This window comes from Nicotiana tabacum, chromosome 12, assembly GCF_000715075.1.
Source record: "Nicotiana tabacum cultivar K326 chromosome 12, ASM71507v2, whole genome shotgun sequence".
NCBI classification, from domain to species: Eukaryota; Viridiplantae; Streptophyta; class Magnoliopsida; order Solanales; family Solanaceae; genus Nicotiana; species Nicotiana tabacum.
In genome coordinates this window covers 77,569,649-77,597,628 of record NC_134091.1, presented here as the reverse complement: position 1 = coordinate 77,597,628, position 27,980 = coordinate 77,569,649, and the positions used below count along the sequence as shown (strand labels likewise).

The 27,980-nt window shown below is 39.7% G+C and overlaps 1 protein-coding gene across 1 annotated transcript; it reads right to left on the bottom strand.

Annotated features, from left to right (window-relative positions):
* Positions 1-86: 86 nt before the first annotated feature.
* On the bottom strand, positions 87-27,980 carry LOC142167225 (uncharacterized). Its single transcript, XM_075227383.1, has 5 exons — positions 27,816-27,980; positions 27,091-27,695; positions 26,407-26,731; positions 809-820; positions 87-185 (listed from the first exon to the last, which is right to left on the bottom strand). Exons 1-5 carry the CDS (start codon positions 27,978-27,980, stop codon positions 87-89), a joined length of 1,206 nt encoding a protein of 401 aa, XP_075083484.1.

Here is a 27,980-nt window from a genome sequence, read left to right as displayed (position 1 = left end):
GCTGCATACGCCTCACCCTTCTCCTCAACAGCAGGATCCTCTACTGGATCCGCTGGTGTTACAACAGGAGCCACTCTAGGAAGTACTCATCCTCTAGCAGGAGCTGGAGCCCTCCCCCGGCCTCTAGCAACAGGGAGAGCAGCTCCTCCACCGCCGGGTACATCTGCCGTGCTCGTTCTCACCATCTGTGAGAGAATGAGAGAAAGATACTTAGCACAACATCAACTGCACGATAAGAGATGAAGAAAGAGAAGTTTTCTAACACCCTATAGCTTCTCAAAGATAAGTACGGACGCCTCTGCACCGATCCGTAAGACTCTTTTAGGCCCACTCATGAATTGTGAGCCTATGTGAACCTAGGGCTCTGATACCAAGTTGTCACGATTCAATTCCCACTATAGGCAATGATGGCGCCCAACGTCACTGCTAGGCATGCCAACGGTGAACTATCCATTTAATTGTTCATTTTTTAGTATTTTTAAAGACATTGATTTTTATTCAATATTGAAATAAGGGTAAATGACCGTAGTAATATAAAGCATAAAATAACCATAAGAGTGAAGTACTGAAATTTATAGACAAAAACCATGAATATCTAGTAGATATTCCCAAAACTCGGTGTCACTAGTGCACGAGCATTTAGTAGAATATACAAAACTCCCTACAACTATTGTCTGAAACAAAATAGACAAAAATAATAATTACAACAAGCAGAGGCTCCAGGCACTGCAGAACGGAGCATAGGAAGTCGCTCACCACTAGGCCTCTGGGTCATGCGGGTGCGCGCCTGGATGAACACCAGATTTACCTGCCTCAGAACCTGCACAAATTATTCAGAAGTAAAGCGTAGGTACGTAAATAACATGTACCCAATAAGTATCTAATCTAACCTCAAAGAAGTAGTGACGAGGGGTAGACATCGACACTTACTAGTGGTCAATATACATAAAGTGCAAGAATTATAAATAGGTATGAAATACAATGGTAACAATAGAATAAGAGGCAATAAATAAGTGATCCTTTAACAAAAATAACAAGTTAAAAGTCCCCAAATAGCACATGCTAATTTCAAAAAGTAAGGGCCAACAAGTAATTATAATTTCTCAAATCATGAAGGATATATCGAGTATAATCGGACTCCTAGCGACAATACGCACGAGTTATGCCGAGGTCATACGACCTGACCCATAACAATCGTGTACATATACTACCGAGGTTGTACGGCCTAATCCATAGATACATCTCATTATATATAAATATTGCCGAGGTGTTCGGCCCGATCCACAGGAACACGGAAACTCTTCGGACTATGAAGTATGTGTTTACAACGCAAAGGTAAGCCCATAAGGGAACATAAATTTTCAATCAATAACTAAACATTCCGCCAAATCTCTAAGTAATGAAGCTCGGTCTCACATAATCTCTAATCAAGTTTTACTTATTAATACGAGCAATTAAACTAGTAAGTTGACTTCAAATAGTGCAAGTATTACATAATAAAGTCCTATGTCTACCAGGACAGGACATGATTTTTAGCTACGTACAGACTCTCGTCACTTCGTGCGTATGTAGCATCCACAAATTAGTAGCAAATAGCAATTTAAACACATGTGGGGTTAATTCCCTCTTACAAGATTAGGCAAGAGACTTACCACATTTCCAAGTACTCTTCCCGGTCCGCAATGCACACTAAAAGCCTCAAATCAGAGTCGTACAATCCGAAACTAGCCAAAGGTAGTTCAAGCTAATCAATATATTCTCAAAAGTTTATATTTAACTATAAGAGTAATTACTCAACCCAATTTGAAAGATTTCTAAAATTCACCTCCTGGTCCCACATGCCTGGATTCCAAAATTTTTTAAAAATAAATGTTACCCATAACCTCACAAACACAAACATACAATTTCAACCCAATTCCATAATCATTTTCGTGACCGAATCTCATTTTTATCAAAACCTAAGTTTTTCAACTAAATCCTATAATTTTCAAAATTTACATGTTAAAATCTACATATAATCCATGTATTAGACTCACATTAAGTAGTAATTAATTACCTTAAAATGCTAGATGAAAAATCCCTCTCCAAGAGCTCCAAAATCACCTAACCCAAAGTGAAATAAGAGAAAATGAGCCTAAGTCCCGATTTAAATCATGTTTATGCCCATTGGTCCCTTCTTCGCGATCGTGAACAGGGCCTTGCGATTACAAAGGCAAAAATGCCAAGCGTAGAAAAATCCATTCGCGAACACGATTGGGTCCTCGCGAACGCGAAGGCTAGCTCAGTCCAAGAATCGCAAACGTGACCTGCCCTTCGCAAACGCGAAGGGAAATGACCCACTGACCCCAGGCCCTCTTACCTTTCTACGCGAAAGCAGACGTAATGTCGCGAACGCAATGGCCATAGGTCTTCGACCTTCGCGAACGCAACCAAGTGATCGCAAATGTGAAGAACAAAACTGCCCATCCCCTAGTTCCTTCTTCGCGAACGCAACCCCATCTCTGTGTTCGCGAAAAAGGAAACATGAACCAACAACTCAACAATTATGGACTTAACTCTGGGCTGTCCGAAACACACACGAGCAACCCGAGAGCCCATCCAACTGCACCAACAAGTAATCCACAATAATAAATAAGCAAATAAGGCCTGCTGCGGCGTGCAACCTGATCCACAATAATAATAATAGTAATAAAGCCAATATGGCCTGCTGCGGTGTGCAGCTGGATCCATTATAACACTCACAACATGGCTCTCAGGCCCACTTCAGTCACCAATCTCTCAATTCTCAAGGGCTCACAATCTCGTATCACTCAACCCAAAAAATGATAATATGTGATGTAACAGTGAATGATGAACAGAGAGTAAGATATGATATGCAAATGGAGAATCATGACTGAGTATATAATTACAGTTAGAGCAGAAAACTCAGAACAACAGAAATAGCCTCACTAGGTCTCAATCGAATAAGCACATAGCCTTAACTTTATTTCTAACATGAATCCCATCTCAATTACTCTAACAAGTAGGAATTACACGGAAAGAGTAAGATATAACATCAAAATAAGTCTGGTCATAGTCTAATATCAACTTGAATCATGATTACCCCGGTGCACACCCACACGCTCGTCATCTAGCACGTGAGTCACCCCAATACATCTCTTATAACATAGTTCCCAGTGTTAAATACCCTCTAACCCAAGTTTAGATATGTTACTTACTTCGAACAAGCCAAATACAATACCAAGCAAGTCAAACAATACTCTAGAAACACCATCCCGCACGTATCAACCTTCGAACGACTCAAAACTAGACAAAAGCAACTCAAAACATCAAATAATTCCCAAGGAAACAATCTCAAATAATAAAGATCGAATTTTTACACATTTACTCAAAGTCAACAAAAATATCAAACCCGAGCCCGCACCTCTGAACCTGATAAAACTCACAAAATCCGATAAGGCATTCAATTACGAGTCCAACCATCCTAATTTTTCTCAAACCCGACTCCAAATCAATGTTCAAAACTCAAAACTTCACTTTAGGAAAGTTTAGACAAAACCTTCCCAATTTCTCTTTAAAATTTATAATCCAAATGCCAAAATTGAAAATAGATTCATGAAATACAATCATAATCGAGTAGAAAACACATACCCCAATCCATGTTGTGAAAATCGCCTCCAAAATGGCCCAAATCTGAGATCCATAGCTCAAAATATGATAAAATAACCAAGACCTTTGAAATAGAGTACTTTATACACTGCTCCAAAGGTACCCTTCGCGATCGCGGTCACCAACCTCGCGATCACGATTCCAAAATTTTCCAGCAGAGTTTTTACCCTTCGCGATCGCGGCCATTTTCCCCCGATCGCGATGAACAAATTTCCATTAACCCTTCCAAATTAGAAGCAAAGGGCTACAACTTTTGTTTTTGGATCATCTCCAATTTCCTTATAGATTGCACGATATAAGCTTCTGAAGTAAGCTCAGTGACATCATAATTTCTTCTTTACTAATGCGAAGCTTCCTCCGCGAACGCGATTCACAAGTACAATTTTTCCATTTTACTCTTCACGATCGTGATCGCGATCGTGATCGCGACCAATTCTCCGCGATCACGATGTACACCATTGTAACCAAAAACCAGTAGTTGAAAAATGCACCTGAGCCCTTCGGGACCCTGTCCGAGCATACCAATAAGTCCCATAACATAACACAAACTTACCCGAGGCCTCAAATCGCGCATAACAATATCAAAACAACGAATCGCGCCTCAAATCGAACTTAATGAACTTTTAAACTTTCAACTTCGAAAACATGTGTCAAACCATATCGAATCAACTTGGATTGACCTCAAATTTTGCACATAAGTCCCTAATGACATAACGAAGCTATTCCAATTCTCAAAATCACAATCCAAATCCGATATTATCAAGGTCAATTCCCGGTCAAACTTATGAACATTCCAAACCTTCAAGTTACCAACTTTTGACAATTAGTGCTGAAACCTTCTAGAATATCCAAGTGCAAATCCCGGCATGCGCCCAAGTCCAAAATCACCATACGGACCTAATAAAACCATCAAAACTCCGATCCGAGATCAAATACTCAAAAATCAAATTTGGTCAACTCTTCTAACTTAAAGTTTCCTAGTTGAGAATCATTCTTCTAAGTCAATCCCGAATCACCTGAAAATCAAACCCGATAATTCACACAAGTCATAATACATCATATGAAGCTACTCAAGACTTCAAACAGCTAAATGGATCAAAATGTCCTGTTGGGTCCTTACAATTTATCTTAGAATACAGATAAAATACAGTCAAACCAAATGTCTGGTCAACATCCGATATGACAACACTCTCGATATGACAAGACATCTTGATCTGACTTGTCATCTTGGCATGACTTGACATTTTGATGTGACTTGAGGTGACATGACTCTCTTTGTTTTGACCACATATTTTTACTCTGCATTTTTTCTTTTATTTTCAATTAAGTAAAAAATGGCATTTTGCACATCGTTTAGCTCTAATGTAATTTATTGATAATTATCTCTATTTCTACAAAATATAGAATTTTTTTCATTTTATTGCAATTAGTTAAATAGTACTCTCTCCGTTCCAGTTTATGTGAACCTATTTTCTTTTTGGTCTGTTCCAAAAAGAATGACCTCTTTCTAAATTTGAAAATAATTTAGCTTAAACTTCCAATTCTACCCTTAATGAGAAGCTTTTATAACCATATAAATAATTTAGACTCCTTTTTGACTTTTTTAGGACCACAACATCCAAAAGTCATTATTTTTTCTTAAACTTCGTGCCTAGTTAAACATGTTCACATAAATTGGAATGGAGGGAGTACCATCTTATGCATTTTTTCTAAATTTTAATCAATTCATTGATAATTGTCCTATTTTTCAAATATTATGATATTCTATGAATTTATTGTCTTTTTAAAAATAAAATAATAATTGCTATAAATTATTGTTGTATTTGGCATTTTAAATAAATATTATAAGTCGTATTTATTAAATTCAATAATCATCTTTTAATTCGTAGCACAGTCTATTAATTACATGAAAGTTGGGAGAATTTATCTCAGAATACAGATCAAATACAGTCAAACCCAATGTCCTGTCAACATCCGATGTGCAACACTCTCGATGTGACAAGACATCTTGACGTGACTTGACATTTAGATGTGACTTGATTTGATATCTCAGAATATAGATCAAATACAGTAAACCCCAATGTCCCATGAACATCCGATGTGCAACACTCTCGATGTGACAAGGCATCTTGACGTGACTTGACATTTCGATGTGACTTGATGTGACATCTCAGAATATAGATCAAATACAGTCAACCCCAATGTCCCGTCAACATCCGATATGCAACACTCTCGATGTGACAAGACATCTTGACGTGACTTGATATTTCGATGTGATTTGATGTGACATGACTCTCTTTATTTTTCACCACATGTTTTTACTCTACATTTTTTTCTTTTATTTTCAATCAAATAATGACCAAATCTTTATTTACACACCTACAATACACTACAGACACTCTACTTATATTTTTTTACTACACATTCTTAATATTTTTTATGATTTTAAATAAGAGGGCAAAAACCCTAATTTGAGTCTCATTCCCATCATCTCTCTTACTTGAGAGAAGTAGTCGTTCTCCCCATCTCAAAAACACACATCAGATCTTGTTAGCCTTTTTTCTAACCCAGATGTCTTATTTTTTGTGGCCTTTTCTCTCATCTCTCAAGTTGAGAGAGAGACGTCCCCCCCTTTTTTGTTGTTACAGTCGCTAATCACTAGACAAGGTCCGGCCACCCCACTGTCGCTACCAGTCGCCGCTGTCGGAGTTGATAACCGGCTGGCCGGTGACCCATTTAGCACTACGACTGTCTTTTCTCCATACTCTTTATCTTCATCTCTCTCTCTTTTCACTGTCTCGCCTGAAGTTCGTCGAATCTAGCCAAACAACTGCAATAAACAAACTTCAGCAACCTCTGTGAAGAGCCGATGAACTCAGATCGGAAAGGTTTGAGGTCCGGTGCTGCTCCGGTGCCTATCGTGGTAGTAGCGCCGTCGTAAAATGTAATCACGTCCACGCGCTGCTCACTGTTGCTTCCTCTTCTCCACGCCATCGCTCGGCAAAAAAGTAAATCTGGCCGGAATATTTTCCCGCAGTTGTCATTTTCGCCCCGCTACTAATTTTCTACTGCTCCGTCCTAATAATTTTGAACATAAATTATTTTTGATGTGGGCTCGGTTGTGCTTTGATGGATATCTCCGGCGAACCATATTTTCCGGCAATCTCTTCGATCACCATTTTATGCGACTATTCTCTTTCATGGAAGTTGGTGTTTAGTTCTGTTTGTTTGGTTTTTTTTCATGGCAATGGATGTTGTTGGCCTTGACTTCATTGCTTCCTCTACTTGGCAAGGATCTGTTGATGTTTGAGGCTATTCGCCTCTTCAATGATTTACTTTGTGTAAAAAATATATCCTTAATATCGTTTTGCATTGTTTGGGTCCGTTTGCCGCTTGTTAACGTTGTATTTGCTGCTGTGCCATTGTTTTAACAGTGTACTTACTGTTTGTTTTGTTGAGGTAAGGACGATGAGAATAATGTTTTTTGAGGACATGATGCCCCGAAATACCCTCTGGACCGGGCCCTATAATAACGAGGTTGTTTTAGTTAGAAAGAGAAAATAAAAGATGAGAACATTGGTTTTTAATTGACACAAAGAAGGGATATTAGTGCTGGTGTAGTCGCAACTAAGGCACGGATATTAATAATACATATTTGAGCCTCCTATATTATTTTTAACTATTTTCCAAAAACTTTCAAACAACATTTTCCAAAAATGTTTTCCAAAGATGTAATATTTGATTTATTTTTCTTTACATTATTACACTAAAATATTATATTTCTTTTATTGTGAGGTACCACTATACAGAGTCACTTTTGGAAGACGACGTTCGAATAAAATAAAAAGACAAATCCTGTCAAGCTCCCCGCTTCGCACTTCCTATTCTATGATGTATCTAAAATCGCAAGTATAGTAAAAACATAGATATATGTCGTGTTTTAATGACCCGACTGGACGTTTTGTTTTCTAGATCCCTGTTCCCCTAATTAAGATTTTTCGTATGTGCTTTTATTATTTTATGACTTGTGGAAATGATTGGTTTAATTTTGGAAGGGTTTGGGTTGAAATCGAAACACTTATTTTCTTAATAGTGGCCTAAGATGGCCAAGTTGGATTTGAGTCAACATTTTGAGTAAACAACCTCGGAACCGAGATTTGATGGTTCTAATAGGATCGTATGATGATTTTGGATTCGGATGTGTGTTTGGATCGAGTTTCAGGTTATCCGGGAGAGTTTCGATGCTTAATGTTGAAACTTGGCGCATTGAAGGTCTTCAAGTTCTTCAAATTTGGTTTGAAGAGACTTTGGTGTTATCAAGGTCTATTTGGTATTCCGAGCCTAGGAATTGGTCCGTATGGTAATTTATAACTTGTACACAACATTTGACGTCATTCTGATTAGTCTAAGTATAATTCGATGCGTTCAGAGTTAGTTGAAGAAGTTTGAAATTTATAAGTTGATTAATTTGGGTTTAGGGTGTGATTCTTAGTTTTAATGTTACTTTGTGTGTTTCGAGGCTTCGAGCAAGTCCATATTATGTTTACGGACTTGTTGGTGCATTTGGACGAAGTCCCCGGTGGCTCGGGTGTGTTTCGGATCACCTGGAGCTAAGTCTGAAATTGCTGATATGTTGGTTCTGGTTTCCCTCTTTGCGAATGCAGAGGTTGTATCGCATTCGCGGAGATGTAATTGAGGGGAGGGGAAATATTTCTCTTCGCGTTCGCGAACAGATGGTCACGCTCGCAAAGGTTGAAGACCTCTGGCCATCGCGTTCGCGATTATTGGCCCGCGTTCGCATAAAAGAAATCAAGTCTGGGGGTCAACTGCGATTTTCTTTTAGAAGGCCAGTCTTGAAATTCATTTCTAGTTTTTCTTTTGAAAGAGGGACTGGCTTCCTTTGCTAAGCTATTTTGGCTTTAAAAATCTATGTTAGTAAAGCATATGAGATTAATAGCATGAGCAACATAAGATTAACGACTTAAAACTAATTGCTTTTAAGCCTAATGCTTCTTTTAACCCTATGTCTTTTAAGGCTTGCCTAAGTTGCTTATGTAACTCAAAGGGTCAATTAAAATGCTTAATCAAATATGATGAGTGCAATGTCATATACATGTGAGAGAATATAAATAACAGGATGTAATAAAGCAGTAAAGGGTTAAGGAGTGACTTTGGTTTAGGCCTGAAAGAGGTAGGCCCAGCATTTAGCAGGAGCGGACAGTAGTGAACTTCAGACTTCCAGATGCACTGGTACGAGGTTTGGGCCCGAGTTCTTTTGACAACTCAGTAGGCCCAATGGTTATACATGTTCAGAAAGGGAAAAGAGAAAGTCATTAGATATAATACTCTATACATACAATCATACGTGAAATATATAAGTAAATGACTTGAATAAATAACAGCCAATAATAATTACAAATTGTGAAAGTTATACTAATGTGGTGTCGTAATGGTAAAGTGATTTACATTGAAAATATTTCGTTGTCATTAAACACTAACATAAAAGGAGTAATGAATGTCGATAGATTAGAGGCTAAGTGTAGAGTTCCACTCAAGGTCAAGGCTCTCTTTAGATCCCTGACACTTCAAAGTTCGCAAGGGTCTCAAGGCCCAGGGCAATACTTGTGTCAGGGAGAGTAACCCAACCAAGAGCTATACTCTACTCCCAAATACCATTAACCATTAATACTCACTCTTCCCCACAGGTTTAGGTGCCAGTGAGGAACTTTCAATGTAAACCCAATCACCACAGTAATACCATACCACAGTAATACCATACCACAGAAACATGTACCTTTCCTATGATGGCCAAAACAAAACATTATAAGACTACAAGACAGTTTATCTACATTGTCATGACCATATTTTCAAAACTAAATGGATGATTAACATGTTAAGAAGATTCAAAAGAAATAAGCTTCAAACATACATAGAAGTAGAGACATTATCATACTACTGTTAAAAATCAAACACCGGAGATTAAGTATCTTAAAGATAGAGAGAGCACATAGTTCAAGTATACAACAGTTATGAACACAAACACAACTACCCTAACATTCCTTAATTAGACTAATCACAGATTGGTTTAAACTTAAGTCTTGCCCATTAATACTCAAATGTTAACAATACTAATTGAGACTTCTGAAAGTATTAATAAGTATTTAGACAAACGGTCATAGTTAGAACTTCTAAAGATGCTATCAGAGACACTAAAATATAATCAGAGTCTCTAAAAAGGTATAAAAAAGGTTACAAATTTACAAATTCAAATGGGACTCCTAAGAGTACTTAAAAAAATCTCAAAATCATCAATCCTACTTAACTTCGAAATCAATGACATGACCACTTCTTTCTAAGAGTGTTAACTTCACACTAATATCATTACGAATAAAAGCATGTTGTTATATCCAAGCAGTAGCAACAAGAGACTCTCTTTAGAGTTCACAAGCTAGGTTTAATCCATTTAAAAAGAACTTAGTGAAGTTACAAGACAGTGTGAGAATGTATAGGATCATAAGGGATAAACAAAGGCATTGAAGAACCAGAATGAGTGTAGGATCATAAGAGCACACACAAAGGACACTTAGCAGGGATCATATTTGGAATGTATTGCTAACAGTATCACCATGTTAGCTTCAAAAAAGGGTAAAAGTGTCATCCATAAACTAGGTCTTGACTTCTATTAGATGATGAGTTAACAACTTCATTTAAGAATATCTTAAAGAGCATTATCATGGGTGTTTATGCAAGTTGACAAGTCAATCTTATCCTAAGCATATGACATGATTATTTACCTTTCACAAAGCTCTAAATCTCACACTCATACTGACTTTATTTGAAGGTTAAGGCACATTGCTATACTCAGGCAAAACAGATAATACAAAGTCTTCCATTAATTCCATAAGTGGATTACAACAGACTTATATAAACTTAGCAAGGTTTAAAAATACTAGATGCATAGTGGAGGCCTATTTGGAAATAGAGATGGATGCAAGACTCTCAAAAGATGGCATTCAAGCACATACATGAGATGTTCCAACCTTGGTCATAACTTTACAAACATGATTGGGTTTCAAACATTATGAAATCAAGTCAATAATATCATTAAAGAAGTTTGGAACAATGGAGACTTTATATTAAGTAGGTCTAGTTCATCTATACATGTTATGGGTGATGATCTAAACATAATGAAGTTTTATTCAGCCTACCAGTTAATTCTCAGTCACATCAGATACAATTATATCCCCATTCCTAGGGGGTAACTTGAGCTGAATGAGTAACAATTGGCATAATACATACAAGAATAGTTGCAGAAGTTCATTAGAACTTAGCCTAGTTACCTTAAGGTATTGTCTTATGTAATGAGACTTACAGATGTGATCAACAGTTGCAAAAAATGTAAAGACCCTTTCAATAATATCAAGAACTCTTTAGAAATACTCATGTCAAGAGAGAAGTCATCCTAAGTATTTAAACTGACATACTTCAATTAGATGATAGCCTTAAAATTAAATCCTAAGTATTCATATATGTTCCAGTCAAGCTTATCAAGTATACAACCTCAAGTAAAGAGCAACAAAATATACCCAAACAAAATTGATGTGGTAGATATGAAGGCCATAGCAGAACATCAAGGAAGTCTAAACAAGTATAGGAAGTCACTAAGGCATTTCTAGCTAATTATAGGAGCTTGATTGTAATAGGTTGTTTAATTAAGAACTATGTTCATCAAGGTCACATGGTAATCAATTAATACTAATTCGAGACACACAATATCATAGCATAACAGTTGATCATAAACCAATAACAATTCATTATGAGCAAGAACAATCAATCTTAACCTGATAACAAACATCATAAACAAAGGTAATCAATAGAAAGATAACTGTGTGGTCATGATTTCAAATAAAACAATCAAAAGAGTAGAGGTCGAAGTATACTGACCAACTTTCGAGCGTCAAGCCAAACAAAGATTTTGCTTAGCTGTACAAGAACCTAAGTTTCAAACTTTGAGCAGTGAAAGAACTCAGAAACGAAGAGAGAACCAGAAATCAGTAAGGACCCTAAACGTTTGTAAATGAAATCTTAGTGTTGTTTGTTGTGTTCATGTTCGTGTTAGGTCTTGTTAGGTGTGAGCATTGAAAACCTTATTTATAGTGTCATTCAATAACTTAGGGTTCCAGTAAATTCAAACTGTGAGTGGAAGATGAGGAAGGGTGGATGATGATAGCAAGGCGAGTGAAATCAGAGACGAACAAAGGGAAAATCAACGAGATTTTTACATGAAGCGTGGAAAGATTGACCGTTGAAGGCCAAATCAGCGGACAAATCTCGGGAACCTAGAGTCACTATGTTTGACCTCTAGGTATAGAATCTTCATCATGAGTCTTAGAATAAGCTCCATGCATGCTTTGATTTAACATAACACAAGATAGATTCAGAGATTTGATGATTCATGTTTTAGCTAGGGTTTTTGGATTTGGGTGTTTGAATCTTAAAGACGGAAATGGAAAAGAGTTCAGCGAGGATCGTGCGTATGAGAGACAGAAGTTATGATTTTCTGGGTGATTTGAGACCTTGCAAGAATTTGTGCATGGTTCTCATGACATGCATGGTGATTGTAAGGCCCAAAAAATTTCACCCAAGCTCGCCGCGGCTCAGACTTTTTGGGTTGAACAGTGCGTTGCGGAGTTGAAGAAAATATTTGGAAGTGTAGGGCATTTCTGCGGTCCATTTTGCATTCGTAGAACTGATATGCAGACTGCAGATCTGCCGCAGACTGATGCAGAAATTTGGGCAAATTTTTGGACCATTATGAGGTCCAGTATGCGGTCGCATACTCATTTCACGGGATACACAACCCATCACAGATCCAGCAGAAAAATTTCCGGAGGGGAGTTCTGCGGCGCATTATACGACCACAAAATTGGTCTGCGGACTGCAGACTGGTCACAGAGTGAGGCAAAAGTGCCCAGTTCCGGAGGGCCATTATGCGGACCACAGAAGCATTATGTGGTCGCATATGCAACCGCAGATCTGTGTTGGGCTTCATTTTTCTAATTTTTTTTACCTGACCCTATTTTGATTAAAATCCCTTGGGGCTCGTTTTGAAGGCAAAAACCTTTCATTTTAGAGAGAGTAGGGGAGTGTTCTATAGAGATAGAGAGAGAAAAGTAAGCCCCAAGTGCTTTGTTCATCAACATCTTGTCCAAGCTTTGAAATTCAACAAGAAATCTCATAAGATTTTCATCCAAGAGGTAAGGTTCTAACCCTAGTCTTCAATTTTGAGTTTAGGTAGAATATGAGTAATTGGGAGTATGATTCTTGGGGTATGAGAGTTGTTATTTATGCATGCATGTAGCTATGAGGATGGTGGAGAGGTAATTGAACTAGTATGAGTAAACGCTTGGTATTGAACTAGTTGTGGAGTGAAGGAAATCTTGTGGAAGAACTTTGTAATCAAATTCGCACACCTAGTGTTTGATAAAATGCTCAAATGAGCTGAAACCATGAATATCTTCCTAATTTGTGTTCAATTATGTTATGTCTCTAAATAGATCGAAGTCGCTAGGATTTTCGGAACTGTGTAGTGAATTAAGGAAATCTCAAAGCGAGGTATGAAGGATAAACTCTTCTTCTAGTATTGGAATTCCCGTGTTCTTACAAAACTCAATCGTGTGAAGTTCGAATATGGAACGCTATTGATGTGGGGTATTCAAACTAGTAAAATTGATTTTCGATTGGCATAATATGTCAGAACCCTCGTGTGTTAATGATTCTTTGTTTTTGACTTAATTATGTTATACCCCTTTGGGGAAGAAGATCTTGTATGAAATCAATGTGATTAAACACTTATTTCTCATATGATGAAACCATATGAACCTACTCTTGCTAAGTCCAAAGGTGCCAAATGATTGATTTGAAAGGGAACTCTTTTGTACCAACTATTATTGTTTTGGGAATCCGAAGTATGGCATTGTGAATACACCTCCACCCACATACATTGGGGTGAGGCGACAGGGCCACTTTGTGTAGAGTTGTGGTATTGTGAATACACCTCCACCCGCATACATTGGGGGTGAGGCGGCAGAGCCGCTTTGTGCAGAGTTGTTGTATTGTGAATACACCTCTACCCGCATATATTGGGGTGAGGCGGCAGGGCCACTTTGTGTAGATTTTATGGTATCGTGAATACACCTCCACCTGTATACATTGGGGTTAGGTGGCATGGCCTCTTTGTGTATAGTTTTTGGTAATGTGATTGTACCTCCACCCGCATACATTGGGGTGAGGCGGCAGGGCCGCTTTGTGTAAAGGTAGTGTTAGAGGATCCTCGACTTAAGAATTTATAAATGTTATTGAAAGCTCTTAATAAATTTGCTATGGCTTTAACGGCTAACTAAGCCTTGGCTAACTAAGCCTTTTATTCTTACCACGATTCATCATATTCATGTTGTATTTCCATGTCCTTGCATAGGTGTTTGATTTTCATACTAGTACTATTCGGTATATACTAATGTCCCTATTTCTGGGGGGGCTGCATCTTTAATGGATGCAGGTGGTTCCACAACGGAGGGCATTGACCAGTGATAGTGGTATACTCACTTCCCAGTTGGCTTGGTGAGCCCTACTTCATTTTGGGGTCGTGCATCTTTTGTTATATGTGTATCATATTTTGTATCTATTAGAGGCTCTGTAGACATAGTGTGGGTTGTGTATTGGTATTGGGAAGGTCAAGATAGTAATGTCGTATGTGTATTACATATTCCACTTCAACTATGAAAGTGTATGTATTTTGAGACTTTATAAATTAACTAACAAATGGTGATGGAATTAGTGTTATTCATGAACCCTCTTAGTGTTAATTAATGAAGTTTACCTTCTCTTTATTTATGGGTGAATTGGGTAGAAGGAAATCTAGCAGGCTTGCTCGGCCGGGTTATCTCGGTAGAGCACCGGTTGCGCTCCCCGAGGTCGGGGCATGACAATGATGGGAATGGAGAGAAAAGAGAGGGAATGGGAAAGGGTGACAGCTGAGTCAAGGAGAAATGAATTAGGGCTTTGCGGTAGGGGTTGGTCATCTCTAGAGATAAAATTGGAAGATGGAACGGGAGCGGTTCGATCCTTTGATCAACAGCTCCGATTATTTTGATAATTAGGGGTTTTAAAATGATTTTATGGAGAAAAATCGATGGCCGTTGGATTCTTGTAATCCAACGGCGGAAATAAAACATGACTGGGCTTTCAAAAATAACTAAAAATGGGATTAAATCTAGTCCGTTGATGATATGAATCAACGACCAGGATGGTGTGTGTTTGTTTTGTGAGTGAATGAGACGAGCGACATGGCACGATCTGATTGGCTTAGGGGAAAGGACGCGGATCGCCAAAGTGAATTAGAGGGTTATTTGGATTGGGTTAGATGGGGTAATTGGGCTTGGGTATTGGGCTAAAAATGAGTTAATAGATAGCCGCATTGTATTTAATTAGGCATTTGCAATTGTAGCCATTTCAGTCTTTAACCCTTTTATAATTAATTTAAATAACTTAAATAATTTCAATAAAATATAATAATAACTATAATTATCAAATATACAAATAATTATTGAAATTAATTATTTATAAAATACTTTGTTATTTCTAAATTGTAACACTAATTTCAAATTGTTAATATAGTAATCTAATTAATTAGAAATTAAGGAGTAATTCATTATATTAATTATACAGCCTATGTATATAAAAGATATTTTAATAATATTAAAATAGTAAGCATGATATATTTTGTAATTATGATACTAAATTATCAATTTCAAAACAACTAATACTTAATTAATTTTGTAAAAAAAGGTATTATTGATTGAAAATATTTTCAAAATGTTCATTATAAATAATTAAGTATAAATAAATTAATTCTAAAAGTGAGGGTCAAAATTGGTCGTCAACAGCTTCCCCTCTTTGTTCGGAGATGATGAAAGAGTTTTCGGGCAAAGAAATTAAACAAAAGCCAATTTTGTCCCAACTTTAGGCATTGAAAGATTTGAAGAATTGGTGTTTTATTGATCGTTTTTAGTTTGAGCTCAGATCCTTGGCCAACTAATGAGTTTGTCGTCCCTCATAGCGTTGTAGCTTGGTTTGATGCTTAGAAGGAGTTCCACGTTGCGATCTTTGTTCCTGCAAAAAGAATGAAATACACACATACATATATTGCAATGCAAAATATATTAAGACGTGATGTAAATGATGTAGGAATGATAATGTTTGGCTGTCGGCAAGCCGTTATTTGGGATCGGGATGACTGGATACTTGAATTTGACTCGATTGTTAGCCGGGTTGTGTGTTCAACAACTGTTGGATCATTGAGTCTCCTCGTGTTGGGATTAGTTGACTTGTAATGTATAATGAATCCCCGCTTACTGGGAGAGTTTTGCATTGAAAATGTTAAGTATCTCTGCTTAATGGGAGTGTTTGACTTGTAGGGTGCATCTCCCGCTTGTCGGGAGAGTTTGCACTGAAAATGGAAAGTATCTCTGCTTGATCGGAGCGATTTTTCTGAAATGTAAAGCATCTCTGCATGCAGGGAGTTTCTGACTTGAAAGAAAAACATGATCATGCCTGTAAGCTGCATGAGCAAAACATCAAAATATTCGAAATAACAGTAAAGGAAAACAAAATGCCCAAGAGATACACCTGACTGTGAGGCTAAGTTGTGGCCATCGATTGGCAGAATGTTAGAGATAAGGTTTGTAGCTATCTATGCTGATCTCTGATGTGATGGAGTGGCTGTGCGGATCGCTCCCGTTGGCGGAGCGGATATTTTGCTATATACAGAGCTTCGATCAGCGAAGCCGACACGTGATTTGTATAGGGCGCTGTGATCGATTGAGCTGATGATTATTATATACATGGCTCCAATTAGTGAAGCCAGCGACTCATTTTTGTACAAGGTGCTCCGGTTGATTGAGCGGACGATTTGCTATGTACAATATGCCTTGTTCGCGTTAGCGGTCTGGTTTCCAAATACCTGTAAATGATTCAAGAGTTAGTTTTAGTTATACAAGGAAAATTTGAAATAGATAAAGAGAGATGATAGTCATGAGAGAGTGACGGATCCGTCATTTGCCCCAGTGTATTTCCAGCATTTCCTTATGTCCTATTCGCCCTGTATTCAAAGAAGAATTCAGCGGGGGGATATTGGTTGAATTACAACAGACTACTGAATCCAATAAGGATTGCCTACGTATTCCTTCTAGAGGAAATCAAGTCGTGGCGTAGTTTCGAGTAACATAGAAAAAGATATTTGGATTTTCTATTACAAAGAAAGGGGGAGAGAGAAACTAAACCCTACGTGGGTTGCCTACGTATCCCTCCATGGGAAATCAGATTGAGCGTAGTTCTGTTATAGCCAAACCCTAACTCTATTGTCTTCAAACGTAGTATCTCTTGATTGCGTCTGAGTTGATAGGATTTGTGATAACTCTTCCGTCCATCTCTGCCAGGATCAGAGCTCATCCTGACAACACTCAGTGGACCACGTAAGGAACTTGCCAATTTGGTGCGAACTTTCCTTTGGCTTCTTCCTGGTGGGGGAATATTTTCTTCAAACCAATTGCCATGGTATAAACTAGAAAGACTTCACCCTTTTGTTAAATGCATTGGCCACCCTATTTTGATACAGCTGACCATGGCATACTGCATCCATTCTCTTCTCGTCAATGGGCATGAGTTGCTCATGCCTGACCTGTATCCATTTTGCATAGTTTAACTTGGGTTCTTGGTGTTACACCCTATATTTTCGTATGTAAAAATGCGTCGTAAGTAAACTAATGTAGGACAAAAAAATGAGATAATATTTAAAAGTATATAAAGTAAGTTAATCATGTTACCTCTGAGGTTACAAATATTGAAGATCATGAACAACAAGTACAAAGAGGGTTGGACAGTTCAGAAGCTAAAGCAATTAAATAAAACAATGTTTCATCGAAAGTCGACAAGTTGGGAATGTTATAACATGTACCTTTGGGGTGAGACTAGGGTGATTAACATGATAAGGAGATTATGTTATGATTTATATTATTTGTATGACATCCGTGTGTTATGTTTTGATGTCAAGCGAGTTGTGGAACAAAAGTCGATGAAAGTCATCACAAGTTACATTCATAAGTTTTACTGAAACTTTGGGTCAAATGTAACTGCGATTTTCTCCCAATATACTTAGAGTTATGGTGTGTTCCACCCATCAAATTAAAGATCTATGAGTCTATTTTCCAACGCATTAAACCATTTGTTAATACGACATCGGAGTAGAGAGATATGTGCATTTTTGCGATACTGCGCAAGCTGCTAGGTGACAAGTAGGTGTGTCACCTACTTGCTTAAATGAAAGCCCAAAAATGGGCCATTTCGGGTCGTCCAAAGAGGCCTTTTAAGGGCCTATTTTCTTCATATATTAGACTTAAAATAGAGCATAATAACCAGACATAAGCTCTGCAAAGAATCCTCCCAAAAATTTCCCACAAACCCTAATTGATTTTCTCTCCCTTTCAAGTTCCAATTGGAGGTAAAACTTAGAGTTTGAAGAACCAAGATAGGAGCTGAGTTATCCAACAAATAAGGTGAGTTTAGTGCTCTCTTTCATCCATTTTTTCTGCTGTAAATTCATGGTAAGTCGTTCTATACTTGTAAGAACTCACGGGACGGTGATCGGAAGCCGTGAGTTCGAGTTATTCACTTGTAGCGGACTGTTTTGTGGACTGTTTTGTGTTGCTGTTGGGCTGCGTGTTTTATTACTATTTTGTGGAGTTTTGGAGGAGGAAGGGGGTTTATAAACACCGTATAAATGTAGGGTGGTTGGCTGGTCGTTCGTCATAACATTTTCGGGTCGTTTGACACTACTACGGTGGTCGTTTTGTGTACGAAGAGATTGGGGTGTGTTGGGCTGTTTTGTAGTATTTGATGGTGTATATAGGGCTGGAAAATGATGTATATATGTTGTTATTGTTCTGTCCTTGTATTGTTGGTGTTATCTTGAAGTTGGAGGAAGGGCATATTATAGGGGAGATGCTGCCCGTTTTAATACAAAATAGGTTTGTCGTTCGTTGTGCGATAGTTGTACCTTTCGTAACTTAACGATAGTATTATTATCATTCTTGTAGATTAAGGTGCGAAGAGGTGAGTTCAACTTGGTGATTGAAAAGATTGTGATAAGGTATGTTAAGGCTAAGCCTTCCTTCATTTTGGCATGATCTCGTAGCTACATGTGTTAGTAATGAGACAAAAAGAGAAGTTCATATTCATGAATTTATTCACACTATTCTAGTCTCATAAGTTACAATATTATTCCTTATCGAGACTCTATATTCAATTTTAGTATTGTCTTCTTTCAGTCAAGAGAGCAGCAAGCCTATATATACAGTATTACAGTATTTTCATTACCATCGAGCTATAATCGATGGGCAGGCCCCTATTGGGCAACTTCTGATCAGATGGAAAGTTATATACCGAGCCTACTGTGGCCGAGCACCTATGAGCGAGCCCAGCATGGTCGAGATACATAGCCTAGTATGGCCGAGCGCCTATAAGCGAGCCTACTATGGCAGAGCAGTTATATATATCGAGCTTTATAAGGCCGTACAATTATTTTACTTACTATATTGAAGGAGTTGAGTCAGTATCAGCAGGTAAGTATATCTCCAGATCATCTTTGACTCCCAGTTAATTTCAGTTATCATATTATCAGTTCAGTTTCAGATTTCAGTTATTTTATTGCCTTACATACTCGGTACATTATTTCGTACTGACGTCCCTTTTTTGGGGGCGCTGCATTTCATGCGTGCAGGTTCAGACAGACAGACGGGTAGACCTCCTCAGTAGGTGTTTTCCGAGTTCCGCCTGATCGGTAAGCTCCACGTCTTTCGGAGTTGCCAGGACTAGAGTTTTGTGTACATCTTATGTATATCTGTATATATGTTATGGGTAGGTCGGGGCCCTGTTCCGATCACAGTACATCTATCAGTAGAGGCTTGTAGGCATATCCTGTTGGTTAGTGCAGTATGTTGGGTTTGTATAAATTGGTGGTTTGTCAGCTGTAGTAGCTATGACGGCCTTGTCGGCCTAGCTTTATATTGATATTTAGTTAGTGCTAGTTTCCATTCAGTTTTATATTTTGCTTCGCAAATTGTCTTGCAAGGTGGCCCCATGGCCAAAGTATGACATTATGTGTTCAGAGTCCCTTAGTCGCAATTTGGTACGCCAGGTTAGGTGAGGCACGGGGTGCTTGTCTCGCTCCTAGGTTCGGGGCGTGACAAACTTGGTATCAGAGCAGTTCTGTCCTAGGGAGTCTACAAGCCGTGTCTAGTAGGGTCTTGTTTATAGATGTGTTGTGCACCACATTATATAAGCAAGGAACTACAGGGCATTTAGGAGTTGGTTACACTTCTTTGAAATCTAAATCGTGCTATAGAACTGAGTTATAGGAAATTTGAATTAAACTTATGTGTTGGTGTTTGCATGCACAGATGACGGTGACTAGGAAGACTACGGCTAGCCAGAGGAGAGATACAGTAGTAGGTGAGGGGACCAACAGGGTACCCCCAGTAGATGGGGCCCAGTCTGAGGCTCAAGGGGAGACCCCTACTCAGCCATTACCGGCTCCTCCACCAACTACGGAGATTCCTAGGGAAACCGCACATCCAGTTCCCCCTCCACTTCCATCAGATCAGGACTTAAGGAGTGCGGTGCATTTGTTGACACAGTTGGTAGCTACCCAGCAACATGCTAGGGCATCAGCTAGTGCAGGAACTTCTGAGGGGTCTGGGAGTTCAAGGGTCCGAGAGTTTATTGCTTTGAGTCCCCCAGAGTTCACGGGGACAGATCAGAGGGAGGACCCGCAGGATTTCATAGATCAGCTTCATAGGATCTTTCGTGTTATGCATGCCACGGAGAAAGAGGCAGTTGAGCTAGCAGCTTTTCGACTCCGAGATATAGCCATCCTTTGGTATGAGGGATGGGAGAGGTCCAGGGGACGTGATACACCTCCAGCTATTTGGGAGAATTTTTCAGATGCTTTCCTTGACCAGTACTTACCGCGGGAGATCCGACAGGCTCGAGTCGATCAGTTTCTAGCCCTCAAGCAGGGTAATATGAGTGTTCGAGAGTATAGTCTCCGTTTTGACTCATTGGCCAGATATGCACCATCCATAGTTTCTACTATGCGGGACAGGATTCACAGGTTTATAGCAGGGTTAGCCCCAGAGTTAACCGAGGCATGTGCCACCGCTGCATTGCAGGATAGTATGGATATCTCTCGGATTCAGGCATTCGCCCAGAATATAGAAAGGGGTAGGCGTCGGCAGCAGGGTACAGAGAGGGCTGAGCAAGGGCAACGTAAGAGGATGAGATTTCCCAGGTCTCAGGAGCAATCTCAGGTTAGTTATAGGACCCAGTACTCCGGACGGCCACCTAGGCCTCCGCCACCTCAGTTACAGGGTTACGGGTATGACCGCTATACTCAGTCAGGACCAGGTGAGAGCTCACGGGCGTCGGGTTTGCAGCGACAACGAGGTTCTGCGCAGACATGGTCATTTCCTCCGCGGTGTGACATCTGTGGTAGAGGACACTTGGGTCAATGCCGAGCAGGTTCTGATGCTTGTTATACATGTGGGCGTCCGGGGCATATGATGCGAGATTGCCCAAATAGAGATTCTGGGGGAATGGCACAACCAGCGAGTTCAGCAACAGGATCATCTATGTCCGTGCATCCTTCAAGGCGTGAGTCTCAGTCTTCGGCGGGTAGAGGTCGAGGCAGAGGTAGAGGTTCCAGTTCAGGTGGTAATCAGAACCGTATCTATGCTTTAGCGGGTCGACAGGACCAGGAGTCTTCACCAGACGTTGTGACAGGTATATTAACCATTTGCTCTCACGATGCTTATGCTTTGATAGACCCAGGATCTACTTTATCATATATTACCCCATTTGTCGCGATGAAGTTTGGTATAGTGCCTGAAATACTAAGTGATCCTTTTGCGGTATCTACACCGGTCGGAGAATCGATTATTACTAGACGGGTTTACCGAGGTTGTACGGTGACAATTTGTAGTCGTCAGACCTCAGCTGACCTAGTTGAGCTAGAAATGATGGATTTTGATGCTATTATGGGCATGGACTGGTTGGCAGCTTGCTATGCCACAGTTGATTGCCGAGCAAAGGCAGCCAGATTTTATTTTCCGGGTGAGCCAGTCCTTGAATGGGTAGGTAATACACCAACACCCAGAGGTAGGTTTATTTCCTATCTGAAGGCGAGGAAAATGATCGCAAAAGGGTGCATTTATCATATTGTGCGAGTTAGAGATGCAGATGCTGAGATACCTACACTTCAGTCTATTCCCATAGTCAAAGAGTATGCAGATGTGTTTCCAGATGAGCTTCTAGGTATTCCTCCAGAGCGAGAGATTGATTTTAGCATCGATTTGCTTCCAGGAACTCAACCAATATCCGTCCCTCCGTATAGAATGGCACCTGCCGAATTGAAGGAGTTGAAGGAGCAGTTAAAAGATTTGCTGGAGAAAGGTTACATTAGGCCCAGTACCTCACCTTGGGGTGCACCGGTACTATTTGTGCGGAAGAAAGACGGCTCGCTGAGGATGTGTATCGATTATAGGCAGTTGAACAAGGTAACTATTAAGAATAAGTATCCACTTCCAAGGATCGATGACTTGTTTGATCAGTTGCAGGGAGCTAGATGCTTTTCCAAGATTGATTTGAGGTCGGGGTACCACCAGGTCAGAGTTCGGGAAAAAGATATTCCGAAGACAGCCTTCAGGACCCGATATGGCCACTTCGAGTTCCTTGTCATGTCCTTCGGGTTGACTAATGCACCCGCTGTATTTATGGACTTGATGAATAGCCTATTCCGGCCATTTTTAGATCTGTTCGTGATAGTATTTATTGATGATATTCTGGTTTATTCCCGTTCAGAGGATGAGCATGCGGACCACCTGCGAGCGGTACTCCAAACCCTCCGTGATCGTAAGTTGTATGCTAAGTTTTCTAAATGTGAGTTCTGGTTGAAGTCTGTAGCATTCTTGGGGCATATTGTATCAGATGAAGGGATAAAGGTGGACACTCAGAAGATTGAGGCCGTGAAATCTTGGCCTAGACCTACCACTCCGACAGAGGTTCGTAGCTTTCTAGGCTTAGCAGGATACTATCGGAGGTTCGTAGAGGGTTTTTCTTCCCTTTCGGCACCATTGACGAAGTTGACACAGAAAGAAACTAAGTTTCAATGGACAGAGGCTTGTGAGCGGAGTTTCCAAGAGCTTAAGAACAAGTTGACCTCAGCTCCAGTTCTAACACTTCCAGAGGGTCTAGAGGGTTATGCCGTGTATTGTGATGCATCAGGTGTCGGGTTAGGATGTGTCCTGATGCAACATGGGAAGGTAATTGCATATGCTTCAAGGCAGTTGAGGAAGCACGAGAGGAATTATCCGACCCACGACCTCGAGTTAGCTGCGGTTGTCCATGCACTTAAGATATGGCGGCATTATTTATATGGTGTTCATGTTGATATATTTACTGATCATAAAAGCCTACAATATATTTTCAAGCAGAAAGAGTTGAATTTGCGACAGAGGCGATGGCTTGAGTTATTGAAAGATTACGATGTTAACATTCTCTACCATCCAGGGAAAGCTAATGTTGTAGCAGATGCCTTAAGTCGCCGATCTATGGGTAGCTTAGCACATGTAGAGCCCGAGAAAAGACAATTAGCTAGAGATATTCATCAATTGGCTTCGTTGGGGGTTCGGTTAGTAGATTCTGAGGATGGTGGAGTTGTAATCCAAAACACTGCAAAATCATCCCTCATAGCTGAAGTCAAGGAAAGGCAGTACGAGGACCCAGAGTTGGTCGAGTTGAGAGAGCGAGTTTCGCAGCAGAAGAAGCCATTGTTAGAGCTCAAGGGAGATGGGGTTCTCAGATACAAGGGTCGTTTGTGTGTTCCAGATGTAGCAGGGCTACGAGACAGGATTATGTCAGAGGCAAATTGCTGCTATTTATAAAGATTGGCCATGTGTGGCATGCATAGTATGTTTCTGGCTACCTGCAGGTTGGTTTTAACCTAGTGTACGAAGGATACTCTGGAAAAAGTTTCCAAAGTCTCCAAGAGTAAACATTCGAGGACGAATGTTCCCAAGGGGGGAGTGATGTTACACCCTATATTTTCGTATGTAAAAATGCGTCGTAAGTAAACTAATGTAGGACAAAAAAATGAGATAATATTTAAAAGTATATAAAGTAAGTTAATCATGTTACCTCTGAGGTTACAAATATTGAAGATCATGAACAACAAGTACAAAGAGGGTTGGACAGTTCAGAAGCTAAAGCAATTAAATAAAACAATGTTTCATCGAAAGTCGACAAGTTGGGAATGTTATAACATGTACCTTTGAGGTGAGACTAGGGTGATTAACATGATAAGGAGATTATGTTATGATTTATATTATTTGTATGACATCCGTGTGTTATGTTTTGATGTCAAGCGAGTTGTGGAACAAAAGTCGATGAAAGTCATCACAAGTTACATTCATAAGTTTTACTGAAACTTTGGGTCAAATGTAACTACGATTTTCTCCCAATATACTTAGAGTTATGGTGTGTTCCACCCATCAAATTAAAGATCTATGAGTCTATTTTCCAACGCATTAAACCATTTGTTAATACGACATCGGAGTAGAGAGATATGTGCATTTTTGCGATACTGCGCAAGCTGCTAGGTGACAAGTAGGTGTGTCACCTACTTGCTTAAATGAAAGCCCAAAAATGGGCCATTTCGGGTCGTCCAAAGAGGCCTTTTAAGGGCCTATTTTCTTCATATATTAGACTTAAAATAGAGCATAATAACCAGACATAAGCTCTGCAAAGAATCCTCCCAAAAATTTCCCACAAACCCTAATTGATTTTCTCTCCCTTTCAAGTTCCAATTGGAGGTAAAACTTAGAGTTTGAAGAACCAAGATAGGAGCTGAGTTATCCAACAAATAAGGTGAGTTTACTGCTCTCTTTCATCCATTCTTTCTGCTGTAAATTCATGGTAAGTCGTTCTATACTTGTAAGAACTCACGGGACGGTGATCGGAAGCCGTGAGTTCGAGTTATTCACTTGTAGCGGACTGTTTTGTGGACTGTTTTGTGTTGCTGTTGGGCTGCGTGTTTTATTACTATTTTGTGGAGTTTTGGAGGAGGAAGGGGGTTTATAAACACCGTATAAATGTAGGGTGGTTGGCTGGTCGTTCGTCATAATATTTTCGGGTCGTTTGACACTACTACGGTGGTCGTTTTGTGTACGAAGAGATTGGGGTGTGTTGGGCTGTTTTGTAGTATTTGATGGTGTATATAGGGCTGGAAAATGATGTATATATGTTGTTATTGTTCTGTCCTTGTATTGTTGGTGTTATCTTGAAGTTGGAGGAAGGGCATATTATAGGGGAGATGCTGCCCGTTTTAATACAAAATAGGTTTGTCGTTCGTTGTGCGATAGTTGTACCTTTCGTAACTTAACGATAGTATTATTATCATTCTTGTAGATTAAGGTGCGAAGAGGTGAGTTCAACTTGGTGATTGAAAAGATTGTGATAAGGTATGTTAAGGCTAAGCCTTCCTTCATTTTGGCATGATCTCGTAGCTACATGTGTTAGTAATGAGACAAAAAGAGAAGTTCATATTCATGAATTTATTCACACTATTCTAGTCTCATAAGTTACAATATTATTCCTTATCGAGACTCTATGTTCAATTTTAGTATTGTCTTCTTTCAGTCAAGAGAGCAGCAAGCCTATATATACAGTATTACAGTATTTTCATTACCATTCGAGCTATAATCGATGGGCAGGCCCCTATTGGGCAACTTCTGATCAGATGGAAAGTTATATACCGAGCCTACTGTGGCCGAGCGCCTATGAGCGAGCCCAGCATGGTCGAGATACATAGCCTAGTATGGCCGAGCGCCTATAAGCGAGCCTACTATGGCAGAGCAGTTATATATATCGAGCTTTATAAGGCCGTACAATTATTTTACTTACTATATTGAAGGAGTTGAGTCAGTATCAGCAGGTAAGTATATCTCCAGATCATCTTTGACTCCCAGTTAATTTCAGTTATCATATTATCAGTTCAGTTTCAGATTTCAGTTATTTTATTGCCTTACATACTCGGTACATTATTTCGTACTGACGTCCCTTTTTGGGGGCGCTGCATTTCATGCGTGCAGGTTCAGACAGACAGACGGGTAGACCTCCTCAGTAGGTGTTTTCCGAGTTCTGCCTGATCGGTAAGCTCCACGTCTTTCGGAGTTGCCAGGACTAGAGTTTTGTGTACATCTTATGTATATCTGTATATATGTTATGGGTAGGTCGGGGCCCTGTTCCGATCACAGTACATCTATCAGTAGAGGCTTGTAGGCATATCCTGTTGGTTAGTGCAGTATGTTGGGTTTGTATAAATTGGTGGTTTGTCAGCTGTAGTAGCTATGACGGCCTTGTCGGCCTAGCTTTATATTGATATTTAGTTAGTGCTAGTTTCCATTCAGTTTTATATTTTGCTTCGCAAATTGTCTTGCAAGGTGGCCCCATGGCCAAAGTATGACATTATGTGTTCAGAGTCCCTTAGTCGCAATTTGGTACGCCAGGTTAGGTGAGGCACGGGGTGCTTGTCTCGCTCCTAGGTTCGGGGCGTGACACTTGGATTACTCTTAAGCATGATATCTCAACCTCTGCGGGTATCACAGCTTCCGTTCCATATACCAACATGTGTGGTGTTGCCCCAGTGGATGTTCTCATGTTGCTTTGATAACCCAGTAAGGCAAAGGATAACTTCTCATGCCATTGACTATGATTGTCCACTATCTTTCGCAGAATCCTTTTAATGTTCTTGTTGTCTGCTTCAACTGCTCCATTCATTTGTGGCCTGTAGGCTGTAGAGATGCGGTTGACAATTCTAAACTTCTCGCAAATTTCTCTCATGAGATCACTGTTGAGATTATCTTCATTGTCAATGATGATTGACTGGGGTATCCTAGATCGACAGACGATGTTGTTACGAACAAAATCTGCCACTACTTTCTTTGTGACAACTTAGAAGGTAGATGCTTTGATCCATTTGGTGAAGTAGTCAATGGCTACTAAGATGAAACGGTTCCCATTTAATGTGGAGGGCTCTATAGATCCAATCACATCCATGCCCCAAGTGTCAAACGGCCAAGGCGAACCCATTACATTCAACTCATTAGGCGGAATATGGATGAAATCCCCGTGGATCTGGCACTGGTGACACTTCTGTACATAGCATATACTATCGCTTTCCATGGTAGTCCAAAAGTATCCGGTTCTTAAGATCTTCTTGGCTAAGGTTAAGCCAACATATGGGGTATGTACATTCCTGTGTGTATTTCTTCTAACAATCTGGTTGCTTCAACGGCATCTACACATCTCAACAGACCCAAGTCTGGGGTCCTCCTATACAGGACTTCCCCATTAAGGAAAAAGTGATTTGCCAGCCTTATAATCCCCCACTTTTGACTATTAGTAGCACTTTCTAGGTACTCACTTGCTTCGAGGAACCTTTTGATGTCACGGTACCATGTATCATCTGGCTCTTCGTCTACATGAAAATAGTACGCATGTTGATCCCTGATTCCTACCTCTATAGGGTCAATATAATTCTTATCTGGATGCTGAATCATGGATGATAAGGTTGCAAGAGCATTGGAAAACTCGTTCTGGATCCTTGGAACGTGCTTGAACTCGATCTTTGTGTACTTCATGCATAACTCTTTTACACAGTGCAGGTATGGAAGGATCTTGATATTTTTGGTGGACCATTCTTCATTAACTTGATGTATCAATAGATCAGAATTCACTATAATGAAAAGCTCTTTGATGTTCCTGTCGACTGCCATCCTGATCCCAAGGATGCACGCTTCGTACTCAACCATATTATTGGTGCAAGGGAACCTAATCTTTGCTGATGCTGGATAGTGCTATCCTGATTGTGAAATTAGGACTGTCCCAATTCCTACTCCTTTGAAATTTTTCGCTCCATCGAAAAACATTCTCTATCCAGGGTATGACTCTATGATATCTTCTCAGGCGAACAATACCTCCTCACCGGGAAAGTATATAGTGAGTGGCTCATAATCCTTGTTCACTGGACTCTCTGCAAGGTGGTCGGCTAAGGCTTGTCCTTTGATGGCTTTCTGCGTTATGTACACAATGTCAAATTCACTGAGAAGAATTTGCCATTTAGCTAGCTTTCCTGTAGGCAT

What these genes read in the sequence shown, in the direction of transcription:
- LOC142167225 (XM_075227383.1), bottom strand. Translation starts at nt 27,980, where the DNA reads ATGCCTACAGGAAAGCTAGCTAAATGGCAAATTCTTCTCAGTGAATTT. An exon ending in TATACTTTCCCGGTGAGGAG is followed by an intron (nt 27,696 to 27,815) that starts GTATTGTTCGCC and finishes CAATCAGGATAG; the next exon opens with CACTATCCAGCATCAGCAAA. An exon ending in GAAGAAATACACACAGGAAT is followed by an intron (nt 26,732 to 27,090) that starts GTACATACCCCA and finishes CTGTCGATCTAG; the next exon opens with GATACCCCAGTCAATCATCA.